Source organism: Hyperoodon ampullatus (assembly GCF_949752795.1).
Source record: "Hyperoodon ampullatus genome assembly, chromosome: 2".
NCBI lineage: Eukaryota > Metazoa > Chordata > Mammalia > Artiodactyla > Ziphiidae > Hyperoodon > Hyperoodon ampullatus.
In genome coordinates, this window is record NC_136915.1 from 161,144,242 (window position 1) to 161,158,311 (window position 14,070).

General features: G+C 53.2%; 1 protein-coding gene and 1 pseudogene across 2 annotated transcripts in view; one reads left to right on the top strand and one right to left on the bottom strand.

The window, feature by feature from the left end:
- QSOX1 (quiescin sulfhydryl oxidase 1) overlaps window positions 1–9,669 on the bottom strand; it is a gene marked incomplete at its 5' end in the record, with an annotated part of 41,490 nt that extends 31,821 nt beyond the window's left edge. Inside the window, 1 exon segment of the mRNA XM_079697431.1 lies at window positions 9,381–9,669. Coding sequence (XP_079553557.1) covers window positions 9,381–9,669 — 289 coding nt within the window.
- Window positions 9,670–10,256: 587 nt separating this feature from the next.
- On the top strand, window positions 10,257–13,292 carry LOC307066540 (heterogeneous nuclear ribonucleoprotein A1-like; annotated as a pseudogene). Its single transcript has 3 exons — window positions 10,257–10,306; window positions 11,542–11,593; window positions 12,400–13,292. The product of its transcript is annotated as a heterogeneous nuclear ribonucleoprotein A1-like (transcript).
- Window positions 13,293–14,070: the final 778 nt, after the last annotated feature.

The window sequence follows — 14,070 nt, forward strand, 5'->3', positions numbered from 1 at the left end:
ATGGACCCTCGGTGAAGGCCTCTGAGGCCAGAGGTAGTGGCCATCAGCCCAGCTTGGGTGGGTGGGACACAGGGTGGTAGGGACCAGCCCCCCGGCCAGAGGTGGAGGCAGAAGTCCAGGGGAGGAAGGCGAAGACACCTGGGATCTAGAAGCCACAGGGAAAGAAGCCCTGAGGCCAGACTCTGGAAGATAACAGCTCCCCAGGCCGGCTGCCTGGGCACCCTGCTCCTTCATCAGGCCCCGGGCCACAAGGCCTCCCTCCGCTGGAACTTACGGGCAGAGAGAACAATGGCTCCGTTCTGGGCCACGGCCCCGGATCCGGGAACCGGAAAACAAACTCATCTACCAGGCGGGCCTCCTGAGCCTGCTCCCGGGAGAAACAGGCACGCCTCCCTTGACCGTCTCGACCCCCTCAGGAGAGCCACTCACGGGACACACCACCGCGGCGGGGACCCGAGGATCACGCTGGGAAAAGGGAACGACACCACCGCTCGGCCTCGGGCACCTGAGGGACGACCCGGAGCGCTCCAGGGGCACCACAGAGGACCAAGCAAGGCACGCTCACGCGCCGGCAGGGGCGCGCAGCGCAGCGGCGGGACGGCCCCCCACCAACGCGGGGAGGACCGCTCGCGAGGCACACGCCAAGGAGGCGAAGCAAGAGTGTCTGCTGCGTCCGAGGACCACGGCCCCGCCCACGCCGTGAGGCAGCGGGCGGGAGACCGAGGGTCAGGGCCGGAGACCACCACCCCCGCCTTCCACACACCCCTCGACAGGTCGGGAGGCCGTGACAAGAGAGGCGAGGGGCACGCGGACAGAACGAGAAGAGCGGTCCCGTTCGCCAAGAACGTCCGTCCCTCGTCTGGCGCGACTTAGGCCCGGCCCAGGAGAGCGCGACATCACTACATCGATCAGTCAGGTGCCCTGGGAGCAGGGTCAGGTGCCCCGGGAGCACCTACCAAAGTGCCACACTACAGTGAGGCTGCTCCCGCCGGGATGGAGGATGTGCACGTGAAGCTGCACAGACAGTGAGCTGGTGATGCACTGGTGCCACGCCGTACGGCACGGGGCTCTGAAGGAACGTGGCCGCAGGGGAGACCAGCCCTGGGCACCAAGCAGGGGCCTGGCAGGAAAGGCGAGAACCGAGTGGAGCCTTGACCATCAGACCAGGTGACAGGCAACCGGGGCACGGGGTGAGCAGACGAGGAGGGGAGAGTGGACAGGGCAGGCTGTGCGGGCTGCAGAGGCAATGCCGCGGGAAGGCAGGCAGGGGCCAGCGTGGGCGCGCCGGCCTGGGGCTCAGGGTTGGCTCCCCAGCACCCTCCCCAACGCGGGCATCTCCAGGCCGATGAAGGAAGGAGCGAGCCTGCCTGAGGAGTGGGGGAGGGCACACATGCTCCCCACAGGGCCCTACCCCTCCCACCTGGAGCACAGGATGGGGTGGGGGGACTCACACAGGCAGCCCACGCAGAACTCGCTAATGACAGAAGACTAATATCCAAATAACATCCCTGAGACCTGTGGCTTTGCCGGGACCTCTTACCTCGCCCCAGAACCTGTCCCTTACAACATCTGAAAAACCACTATTTCCAAAGGCATCAGAGCTCCCAGAACCTTTTATGCCCAGGGGAGGAGTGTCACCCTCACTTCCACGACAGATGTATGGAAGAGCCAGGATGCCTCCCAGACACCCCTGATCCATCCCTCAAAGGAAAGGCTCCGAAGGTTCAGAGCAACTAAGCTGGTCCTTCTTGGGGTGACACGAGGCAGGGGGTCTGGCACTGTGAGGCAGGCCAGAGGCAACGCCCGCTCCCTCCCCAGCCCCCTCCCCCTTCTCCTTTCTTGCTGGCAACCTACTCTTGGCACTGAATCCTGGCGGGAGGGAGGGAGTGGGGGTGGGGGAGTGGGGTGTGCATTTAAGTGTTCAGCAGAGACAGGTGAGCCACACCATAAGATGCCATTTCCCCAACATCCCCCGTTACCCCATCTCACCAGACCCCTTCTGGGGAGCTCTCGGCTCCCCTAGCACAGGAGGGCAACAGTTTGAGCTGCAAATACACGCCAACCCGAATGGCCTGCATCCTTCAGCTTTACATCTAGCTGGAAGGGCAGCCTGCTGTGGTCAGGGACCGGGGTCTGCTCCACGCTGGGCTTGGCACAGCATCCCTCCCACCCTCCCTGACACTCTGCTCTCCCCTGACCCCCCCACCACTGTCGGCACCACGTAGGAGGGACAGAGTCAGGCAGTCCAGCCACGCGGAACCAATAATCCCAACCAGCTTCCCGTCCTGTCCACCCTCCCTCCCGAGTCTCTTCCTGCCCTCCCCCGTGTCTCCTCTCCCCACCCCCGGGTTCTTTACCTCTCACGTCACCTCTAACCCACCCTCCTAGTGAGCTAGTGCAGGGTTTCTTGTCCAGATGAAATGTCTCATTTCCCTCCTGGCCAAGGTTCTAGTATGCTCCATCACCAGCCTACCCAGCCACCAGTGTTCTTTTCTATCTGCAGATCTATGTCACTCTCTACTCAATATTCTTTGGTGGCTCCCACTGCCTCTAGAAGAAAACTCAACAGGCATCAGGCCATTCTTAATCTGGTCCCTCCCCACCCAGTTTCCTCTTACCATTTCCCCAAATTATGCTCCAGGAATGCTGAAAGTTTTCTCCTTCCTTGAAAGCACAATGCTCATCTAGGCTATTCCCACAGCCACCTCTACCCTCCCAACCAACTCCCAGTTGTCAGGTACAACTCAGTTTGAACGGGACTTTTCCCCCCAGGAAGAGCTGCCTTCCAAGCCCAAGGCTCAGGACCCTGTTCTCGTTTCCAGCACGCAGTTACAAGCCTGTCCATCCCTAAATGTCTCTTCATCCTTGCATCCTCCTTGCCTAGCTTCCCCATTATCCTGCACACAATAGGTGCTCAGTGACTATCGACTGAATTACACAGCTGACCCAGTCCCGGGGGCCGCTACAGGGCTGGAACATCTTCTCTCAGCCTTACTCTATCCTCAGGTCCAGGCAGGGGGTGAGGTGAACGCCCATCACCTGTGAATGCAAGAGAAGCGAGCTGCCCAGGGATGGGGTTCTACCCTGGATCACAGGCAGAGCACCCCAGGCCTCCTTTCTATGGCTCCTCTCCTGCCCAAGGGAGGCCCAGCAGAGGGTGGGAAGCACAGGTCACCCTGTAGGGTCATCTGGCACATTTCAGGCTTGGCTCCGGCTCTGCAGCTAGGGCTTTTTTCAGGGAGACCCTCAGGAGAGGCCCGGCTGTTCTCAAAAAGAATCAGCAAGTCAATTAGACCTAAGGGCGGAAGAGTGGCACTTTTGTGTCCTTCCACCAGTGAGGGCCCCTGGCAGGGGGTCTCACAAGGCCACTTGGCAGGGACCAAGGACAGCAGGCCTCAACCGCTCCACTCCTCTCCTCTCCAAGAGTGCAGGCCGCCATCCCTCGGGCCAGAGTTGTTGCTTGTTGCCCGCAGGGGCATGAGGCTCTGCAGGCACAGGGAGAGGACAGGACAGAAGGCTAGTGTTCAGCGAGCGTCCACAGCACGCTCCAGATCTTCCCACCCCACTACCGCCACTGGAGGCGGGCACCATTTTACCCGCTTTACAAATGAGGACAGAGACCAAGAGACCTCCAAGTGCTCCAAGGGCTACCAGACCCCAAACCCCACTTTTGTCCCTCTGCCTCACCAGGGTCAGGAGGCTACCTTTATACTTCTGCTGGCTGCTCCAGTCACAACCTTCCCCATGAGAGAGAAAATGGTTAAAACAGTTTCGTCTTCTAGCTACATACCATTCTCTGTAACGCCCAAGAGTTGGTCAATATCATAGACTCAGCCTTTACTTAGAGGATAGAGATATCAGGCTTATAGAGAGTTTATCATGTACCCAATGTATGTAGTTTAAGGTGTGCAGCTACACTATGAAGAAAGTAAGGAGGTATTTATTCATCTCTAGACCTGCTTTCCTAGACTGTAAAATAGAGATCGGATAACTGTGCCCGAGGCACACAACTAATCGGTGGTCAATGTGGGATCTGAACCCAGGATCTGAGCCTCGCCGGTGGTCTCAGGAGGGCCCAGGACACAACAGAGAGCTTCTCTGTTCCCAGCCAGGAAACTCAGAGGGAACAGGGTGGGGTGGGTGTTAGTAATGGGGGTGGAGGCGGGAGGTGATGCCTGAGAGTTCTCAGCTCCCAGCTCCTGGAAGGTCTGTGACTCCTTCTCTTTACGCCTTGATTCCCTGTACCTCCACCGGTGCCTCTTCTTACCAGCCCCAGCCCGAGGGGGAGGAGGAGGGGGAGCCTGGGGCCAGTCAGGTGCTGGCAGAGTCCGGGCTGAGAAATGTTTCCCAGGAATATCAACGTCAATACCTTAATGAGCCATAATGACCTATAAAGCTCTGTTTTGGCCCTAATCACTGCGGGCCTGACTATTCGTCATTCTAGTAACAGTACCAGGAATAGAGAGGACCCTTATCTGGATGCTCCCCTGGTAAAGCAAAGCTGCATTTACAGGAAGTGCACTGCTGTCAAAGAGGTACAGAGCTGGGTGAGAGAGGCTTTTTAAAGTATCAGGTGACTTAATACCACAACCTGCAGGCCTAACACCAAAAGGATTAGCAGTCTCAGTCCAGCCCTACTCTTAGGGAGAAAAAAAAACTTTCCTGGTGCAATTACTGCCTTGGCAAAGTAATCTCCCCACTGACAGAGTAAATGAGCAAATGGAGCGGACGGGAGGGGAGGTAAGTGTAGGCAGCACAGCTGTGGACCCTGGGTGGCGGGCGAGTGGATGGTTTCTGGTGAGGGGGATGGGCTCCTTCTGGAGTCACAGGCGGCATACCCACCCCACTCACAAGGCCAGGAAGGGGCAGTGGACTCAGAGTCACAGGGGTTGCAGACAGCTGCAACTGGTCGAAGCACCATGAGCTCCACACGTCTCCTCTCTGGGTCTCTGTTTCCTCACTGGTCACACGAGGGCCAAGATGAAGGTGTCTCAAGTCCTTTCCAGCTCTGACAACCACGTGGGTGCTGGATGGTAAAACACTCTCGCCAAGAAGCATGGCCGTGAGGCCTCTGAGTGCTAAGCGGTCTGGGTCTCTATTAAGGCAGGGGCCAGACCCACCCAAACAACAAGAGCCAGTCAGGTCAAAAGGTCAGAACGAGACCCCCGCCTGAGTCTCTGGGCGTCCTCCTGACACAGGGAGTTGGCCAAGCCTATGCCATCACCACGACATCCCTTCCTCCTTGTTGCCGGCTTCTGGGCAGTGAGGTCATGATATGGACAAAACGCCTTCCACGCCCCTCACACCTGGATGATACCCCAGGTCTGAGTCAAGAGGAGCCACGGCAGCCCCAGAAGGCCTGGTCACTCACAGCCTCATCTGGAATCCCGTGAGGCTTGTGCCATCGGTCTGCATGAGTGTTCAGGGAGCTGTTACCCTGCGCCAGGCTCTGCACTAGTAGCGCAGAGGTACAAGCAGGAGAGGACGGCCATGCCCTGGGGGAGAAAGGGAGGAAACCAACACTGCCTGCTGTCACTCAACACCCACGCCTTACAAATCTCATCTCCACACTCTGCACAGGTCGTTTTCCCACCTGGAGTACACTTCCTCCTTCTCCCCCCTCTCCACCTGCCCAGGCTCTGGAGAGTCAGGAAGAGCTGGGTTCAAGAACCTCCTCCAGGGACTTCCCTGGTGGCGCAGTGGTTAAGAATCCACCTGCCAATGCAGGGGATACAGGTTCAAGCCTTGGTCCGGGAAGATCCCACATGCCGCGGAGCAACTGAGCCCGTGAGCCACAACCACTGAGCCCACGAGCCACAGCTACTGAGCCAGTGCACCACAACTACTGAAGCCCGCGTGCCTAGAGCCCATGCTCTGCAACAAGAGAAGCCACTGCAAAGAGAAGCCTGCACACCACAACCAAGAGTAGCCCCCACTCGCTGCAACAAGAGAAAGCTTGCACACAGCAACAAAGACCCAACGCAGCCAAAAATAAATAGATAAATAAATAAATTTATTAAAAAAAAAAAAAAGAACCTCCTTCAGGGACTTCCCTGGTGGTGCAGTGGTTAAGACACTGTGCTTCCACTGCAGGGGGTGTGGGTTTGATCCCTGGTCTGGGAACTGAGATCCCACATGCTGCATGGCAGGGCCAAAAGTAGAAAAAAAATAAAATAAAAATAAAAAAAGAACCCCCTCCAGCATCTGTGTAATCTTGGGCAAGTTACTTATCAGTTAAAAAAAAAAAAAAAAGGCTATCTGTTGCTCAGATATTTTCTCATAAAGATTATATACAACAGTGGCCTATAAAGGCCCTTAGCACAGTGCCTGGCATAAGGCAAGTGTATAATAAATAACTGCTTAGATAAAGGACTTTGGTGACCAGGCCTCTGTGACTTTCCCCTTCCCTGAATTCCCAAAACAAGAAATGGCTGAGTAACGCTCTTTCGACCCTTTTCAAATACAGCTTCTTACTGGTGCCAATTTCCCTGCTGTGTGATTTACCCAATAGCAATGTAAACAGTGCTTTGCACACAGAGGTCACTCAACAAGTATTTGCTGATTGATTAGCCAGTGATGAGGACTGAAGGTCTAAAATGAACACAATCAATTTCCCAAACACATGGTGAGGCAGTAAGAGCTGCTCTGGAATAGAAAGAGGTGAGCCAGATCCTTAGAAACAAGTGGTCTGCCCCAGGGTAACAACTGCCCCAGAGAACCTAGCCTACAATTTACTGAAGAAATGAGCCCTGGCCAGTCAGATTAAATGCCTGAGGCCAGGTGGGCAGGGTTGCAAAATTCTTCTCTCCCCTCATGACCTTTCACAGTCTCACTGCTCCTACCCAAGGAATTCATACCAGTGGCAGAGGGCAGGGGCCACAGGCCCATGGGCCCAGGGTGGTGCGGGAGCAACCCTCTGCCGGCCCACAACCAAACTTTCTCAAGGAACCTCAGAATACAGAGATGTTAAAGGGCCTCACCAGGAAACACCTCCTTGGATTGGAGTGGAAGCATTCTTTATCATTGCAGGCCAACACCAGGTTCGGCCAATGCTCCCCCCGACATGATCTTGCTTAGGGGGCTGACACCTCCATGGTTCATGGGAGACTTCCAGTTCTCACCTGAATCTCCCATCTCCCATGGACTGTGGTTCATCTCTACAGACACCATTTTCCTTCCTGAGGTTAAGTTTTGATTTGCTTTTTTTAGGGAAACTCTCACTCCATGCACTGGGGAGAAGACCCCTTTGGGAAGTGGCAACCCTCATCCAGGAGCAGGCTGGGTCAGTATCTGGATGTGCAATTCATTGGAAAACTCTGGGTTGCCAGAGGCCAAACCCATGAGTCAGCTGGAAGCTAATCTTTCTGTCCAGCACTCTCAAGATGTAAGAATCTTCTAGATTGAGTCCACCTGCGGCCATTAAGGAACTTTTATGGCCTCAAAGTGTAAACTGATGTAGGAATTTTTATGATGTTCAGGCCCACAGTGTCCCCGGAACACCTAGTGCCCCTCAGGTGTTCCAGCTCCACGTTCAACACTCTTCCTGCCTCCTGCCCTGACCAGATGTGCTGACATCACTGAAATGATGCAGTGTGAAGAGCTGCTGAGAAATGGCACATTCAAGTGATGGGACCAGAGAGGCATGCAGACAAGTGTCTGCATGTAAATTGGAGGGAAAACGGTTTATCGGTTTTGTTTTAAAATAACTTTCCGGGCTTCCCTGGTGGCGCAGTGGTTGAGAGTCTGCCTGCCGATGCAGGCGACACGGGTTCGTGCCCCGGTCTGGGAAGATCCCACATGCCGCGGAGCGGCTGGGCCCATGAGCCATGGCCGCTGAGCCTGCGCGTCCGGAGCCTGTGCTCCGCAACGGGAGAGGCCACAACAGTGAGAGGCCCGCGTACCGCAAAAAAAAAAAAAAAAAAAAAAAAAAAACTTTCCAAGACCATATGGCTAACAGATGATACATCTTTCCAACTAACCACTTCAGGAACCACCGTGCAAGCTGCTCAAGGGAAGAGGTGGCCTGAGTTTGAAAACCAACATCTACAAATGCACTACTCTACCGCAAAGAGTTTATCAAGAAAACGGCACAGAAGGTGAAGAACAGTTCCAGTTCTTCCCTCTCCAGGAAGACGCCTACGCCCTAAGACGCCCATAGTCCTCATTCAGTGACCACTGAAGGTCAGCAGCCCTGCTAGGACCCTAGCACCACCTAGTTATCAGGAAATAACTCCATTCAGAGGCAGCAAATCAGAAGCAAACCACTACCATCATGCCACGCCAGCCCCCCAAATACCCACTACCTGGTCTAGGCAGATGGATGACACCACAGGGATCTTTACCTGTGCAAAGGAAACTCTGAGATAATACACATCAAGTACTCACTCAGGAAGGTGTCTGACATACAATACAATGAGCACTCAATAAATATTCATTGCTATTGTTGCCATATTTACTCAGCTCCAATCTTAAGTTTTTAAAAACATTAACCTTTCTGTAATGGAGTACACCTTTAAATCTCTATACATCTATTAGCTGTCGTCTTATCCCTCTACCCCTCAGGCTGTTAGTAAATGAATGGTGGGTCTCACAATTGACAGTCTCTTAGGATGAAGGAAATATGGTATTAGTGGTCAGGCCAATGAAGGGGAAAATGGAGCAAGGGCCAAACCCACACCAAGAGGCTGCCCTCAGTCGGGTCTCTGGGCTCACAGGTTGAAGCAGAAGGAGAAGGTGCAGAAGGAGGGGAAGAGAGAAGGATGTGGCCCAGAAGCTAAGGAGCTGGAGGCAGCAGGTCAGGAGCGGCCGGGAAACAGGTAACAGGGAAACTCTGCCTCAAAGATACAGCTTAGAAAGGAAGTCTACGTACCAGCAGGGTCTACTAGCCAAGGGGTGGGGAAAGGAAGGAGGTAGTGGGAATAGGGGTGGCGGCAGAATGAATATCAGTTCTTTTTCTCCCCAACACTGATCCCACCGCAGCTGGGGAACTTGGTAGGAAGGGGTCTGCCACAAGGCTGAACTACAGGAACCCTTAAGGTGTCAGGGAGGAGGAACAAAGGAGACCGCGTCGCAGGTATGGGGGCCATAAGCCGGCAGAAGACTGACAAGGAAAGCAGAGCAGGTCTGGGGACCCAGACCGCGGGGAGGGGGAGAAAACTCGGGACACCGGCCCAGGGGAAAAAGAAAGGGAGGGGCGGGAGCTAAAGATGGAGCTGAGGGCTGAGAAACTGGGGGGAACTGGGAGGGGCAGAGAGGAAGATGAGCGGAGGTGACAGGCAGGAGGAAGGGGGCAGCGTTGAAGGGCCTCCGTGAGGCAGGTGGCGGGGATCTGCCCGGGTGGGGCGAGGGGAGCGAGCCTCCCCCCGCACCCAGTTTCTCACCTTTGACGTCTTTGGCCAGCGCCTTCCACGTCGGGGCGAAGGCGATGCAGTGGCCGCACCAGGAGGCGAAGAACTCCACCGCCCAGGCGCTGTGGGAGCCCAGCACGGAGTCGCGCAGGGTGCCAGCCTGCAGCAGCGTCAGCGGGTCGGAGGGCGAGTAGAGCGTCGAGCGCGGGGCTGCGCCAGCGCCGGGCACCACCAGCAGCAGCGACAGCAGCAGCGACAGCGACAGCAGCAGCAGCAGCAGCAGCGACGGCTGCGGCCCGGAGCCGCGTCCACAGCACTCCATCCTCTGCAGCTGCGCGGAGTCCACCACTGCGCACAAGTTTCGGACGACTTGGTGCTGGGCGCCTCCGCCTCACCTCTTGTCTCCGTCGCGGGGAGGAGCCACGTGACCCCGCCCACCGTGGCCTGGTCCCGCCCCTTTCCCCGCCCCGTCCGCCGGCCAGTGGGCAGGAAAGCCGACGAGGGACGAAAACCGGAACCGGGAGTTGGAGTCCGGGCCCGGCTGCGAGCGCCCTCTTCGCAGTCCGCCGAGGCCTCAGAGCTTGTCGGGTTCCCGCCTCGGCCCCAGGAGGCGGGGAGCGCAGCCCAGGCCCCGGAGCCCCCGCCACCCCCGCCAAATGATAGGTGTGGGATATCCGCGGGGCAGAGTCCCGGGCCCGCGTTCGTGTCGCTTTTGGGGACTCCGGGAAGTCATTTGGCTTCTCACAGGCCCTGTATCCAACGGGAAAAGAGTCCGTTGGAATAGATTGGACCGATTTATGCTGTTCCCAGAAAGTTCTGGGGATCCCACCAAGCGATAAGAAGTTGTGAATTAGAAGCACGTGGGAGAGAAGGACGGGTGGTAGGACAGTCTCTGAGTCTGTGACCACCATGACGCCACGAGGATCAGATGTGCCCACACCCCACACTCCCCAAGGCCTGTGACCATCTAAGGAAAATATTATTTGACGGCTTCCTAATTATGAATTAGAGGCCCCCTTCCATTTTAGGCTGGGCTGGATTGGCGTGGTCCATTGGGTGGAATCAGAGTTTCCTCAGCACGCAGGTCTGGCCACCTAAGGTTGTTAGGACGATTCCTCCAACTGGGGCTCCCAGCAGCCCAGGTACCCCACATCTAACTCTCCAGCCTACACACAGATCTCCATATTCACTTACATATCCCTCTCACTAGTAACCTGATAACTCATCTTGTGTTCATGTGTACTAAAGTGTTGATGATTAACTTTCTGTGGTCTACCTTTTGTAGCTCCAGTACTGAGTTATCTTATCAGGAGCAGGCGTGCCTCAGAGTGTTGTCACGTGATCTTTTCCCTTTGGGTCTGCTGGGTTAGGCCACCTCACCTGTAAGCCATCTGAGACTAGATTTGTTATTCATTCAACATTTACTGAGTGGTTTCTTTGTGCCAGGCACTGCTCTAGGTACTAAGGCTGAGTCAGTAAATAAAACCAAGACTCTACCGTCATGGAACTTACATTCTAGTGTGGATAGGGATAGAGAGATGTAAATGTAGATCCTATGTTGACAAAGGCTATGAAGACATGTACAATAGGGTAAGAATAAAGTGACAGAGGAAGTGGTATTTTATTTTAGACAGGGAGGTCAGTGATGGGCCCATCCCTGATATTTGCAGGGCCAGGGTAAATAGTGCAAATGGAGGCACACATATCATATGTCTACATAATTTAAAATTATAAACCAATTTAAACTGTTATGTAAAATTCCTGTCCTTTCATGTTGACAAGTATACCTTCATAATAATCTGGAAGGCCAAACTTAAGTTTAGAAATCTCAGACTTCCCCCAAGATGTGCACTGGAATGGGGCTGCTTAGGTGGTAACTGGCCCTGGCCCTAGCCCTCAACCTTCCTCCTACTCTTTGCACCCCAGCTCTATCCCATACTTCAAGGGAACTTGTGCCCACACCTATAGCATCCCTGTCTGCACATCTGAGCTCCATCCATACCTCTATCAAATAGCTGCTCTTTGGTTCCTTAAGAGAACAGACCTTGAGAAAAGGCTGATGCAGTCCTAGAAGCTGGCCTGGTGCTACTGGGGTGGGGAGTTCTAGGGTCTCATGTACTCGCAGTATGATCTAAGAAGGGGTGAGGCACAGGAACTTTGGGTGGACTCATCCCCTTGGCCCATTGTCTTCTAGCTCTGTGGAAAGAGGCGTGGCTGGAAGGGGGCCAGAGAGCTCAGAAGACAAGGTAGGGGCTCCTCTTGCCCCAGTCTTAAGGCAGTTCTAACAAGGTAACATTTGAGACAAAGACCCAAATGAAGAATGGGAAGGAAACTTGTGGCAGTGTGGGATAAGAGCACTCCAGGCAGAGATCTGGAGGTTGGAGCTTTTGCTCCCTTCATGAATTCGTATTCTCTGTGCCTGAACAGAGAATAGACTTTGAACATATTCTCAAGTTCAAAGTCTTGAACTGCATAGATAGTCCCCTAGCAACCTTGGATTCCAAGGGGTGGACGTACTCCAGTGGCTAAATCAGGGGCCAGGAAAAGTCAAGTGCCTTCACATGTCTCCATTGTTAAAAAATGTTATAGCTATCTTCCCCAGGGAATTCCCTGGGAATTAAGGGGACAGTTTTGGCTAAACAGGAAGAGCACCTGGGAAGCACAGCTCTCATAAGTACACAAAGATTTGCTTGTTCACATGTCTATTTCAGAACATCAGAAATGGAAAAGAATACAAATGATTTGAATGGAATAGATAAAGTTTCTTGGCAATGGGGCCAAAGAAATTAGCATTGAGAGTTGTAAAATCTGGGGCTTCAATATCTCAGAACAGCAATACAGGGATTTTCAACTTTAAGTCTTGGAAGTCTGTTCAAACAGAATCTTAAAAGGAGTCTCCAATAAAAGCAAGCTGCCCATAAACAGAGGGATGGATAAAGAAGATGTTGTACAGAGATACGTTCGGTAGATTACTCCTTTCTGCCCGTGGACACCGCCGAGTAAACATAGTTGAGTAAGCATCTCCCCCGCCTCCACTGCCGTCGTGTCTAAGTCGGAGTCACCCAAAGAGCCCGAACAGCTGCGGAAGCTCTTCATCGGAGGTTTGAGCTTTGAAACAACCGATGACAGTCTGAGGAGCCATTGTGAGCAGTGGGGAGCGCTCACAGACTGTGTGATAACAAGGGATCCAAGCATCAGACGCTCCAGAGGCTTCGAGGTGGTCACATATGCCACTGTGGAGGAGGTGAATGCGGCCATGAAGGCAAGGCCACACGAGGTGGATGGAAGAGTTGGGAAACCAAAGAGGGCTGTCTCAAGAGAAGATTCTCAAAGACCTGGTGCCCATTTAACTGTGAAAAAGATTTTTGTTGGTGGCATTAAAGGAGACACTGAAGAACATCATCTAAGAGATTATTTCCAACAGTATGGGAAAACTGAAGTGACTGAAATCATGACTGATCGAGGCAGTGGCAAAAAAGAGAGGCTTTGCTTTTGTAACCTGTGATGACCATGACTCTGTAGACAAGATTGTCATTCAGAAATACCACACTGTGAATGGCCACAACTGTGAAGTAAGGAAAGCCCTATCTCGGCAAGAGATGGCTAGTGCCTCATCCAGCCAAAGAGGTTGAAGTGGTTCTGGAAACTTTGGTGATGGTCTTGGAGGTGGGTTTTGGTGGGAATGACAGCTTTGGTCATGGAGGAAACTTCAGTGGTCGAGCTGGCTTTGGTGGCAGCCACGGTGGTGGTGGATGTGGTGGCAGTGGGGACGGCTATAATGGATTTGGTAATGATGAAAGCAATTATGGAGGTGGTGGAAGCTACAATGATTTTGGCAGTTACAACAATCAATCTTCAAATTTTGGACCCATGAAAGGAGGAAACTTTGGAGGCAGAAGTTCTGGCCCCTATGGTTGTGGAGGCCAGTACTTTGCCAAACCCTGAAACCAAGGTGGCTATGGTGGTTCCAGCAGCAGCAGTAGCTATGGCAGTGGCAGAAGGTTTTGATTACTGCCAGGATACAAAGCTTCGCAGGAGAGGAGAGCCAGAGAAGTGACAGGGAAGCTACAGGTTACAAGAGATTTGTGAACTCAGCCAAGCACAGTGGTGGCAGGGCCTAGCTGCTACAAAGAAGACATGTTTTAGACAATACTCATGTGTATGGGCAAAAAAACTCGAGGACTGTATTTGTGACTAATTGTATAACAGGTTATTTTAGTTTCTGTTCTGTGGAAAGTGTAAAGCATTCCAACAAAGGGTTTTAATATAGATTTTTTTTGCGCCCATGCTGTTGATTGCTAAATGTAATAGTCTGATCATGACGCTGAATAAATGTGTCTTCAAAAAAAAAAAAAAAAGAAGATGTGGTACATATATACAGTGGATATTACTCAGCAATTAAAAAGAACAAAATATGCCATTTGCAGCAACATGGATGAACCTAGAGATTGTCATACTGAGTGAAGTAAGTCAGCCATAGAAAGACAAATATCATATGATATCACTTATATGTGGAATCTAAAAACAAGGGAGTACAAATGAACTTACTTACAAAACAGAAGTAAAGTCAAAGATGTAGAAAACAAACTTATGGTTACCAGGGAATAAGCTGGGGGGAGGGAAAATTGGGAGATTGGGACTGACATATACACAGTACTATATATAAAATAGATTACTAATAATAACCTGCTGTATAGCACAGGGAACTCTACTCAATACTCTG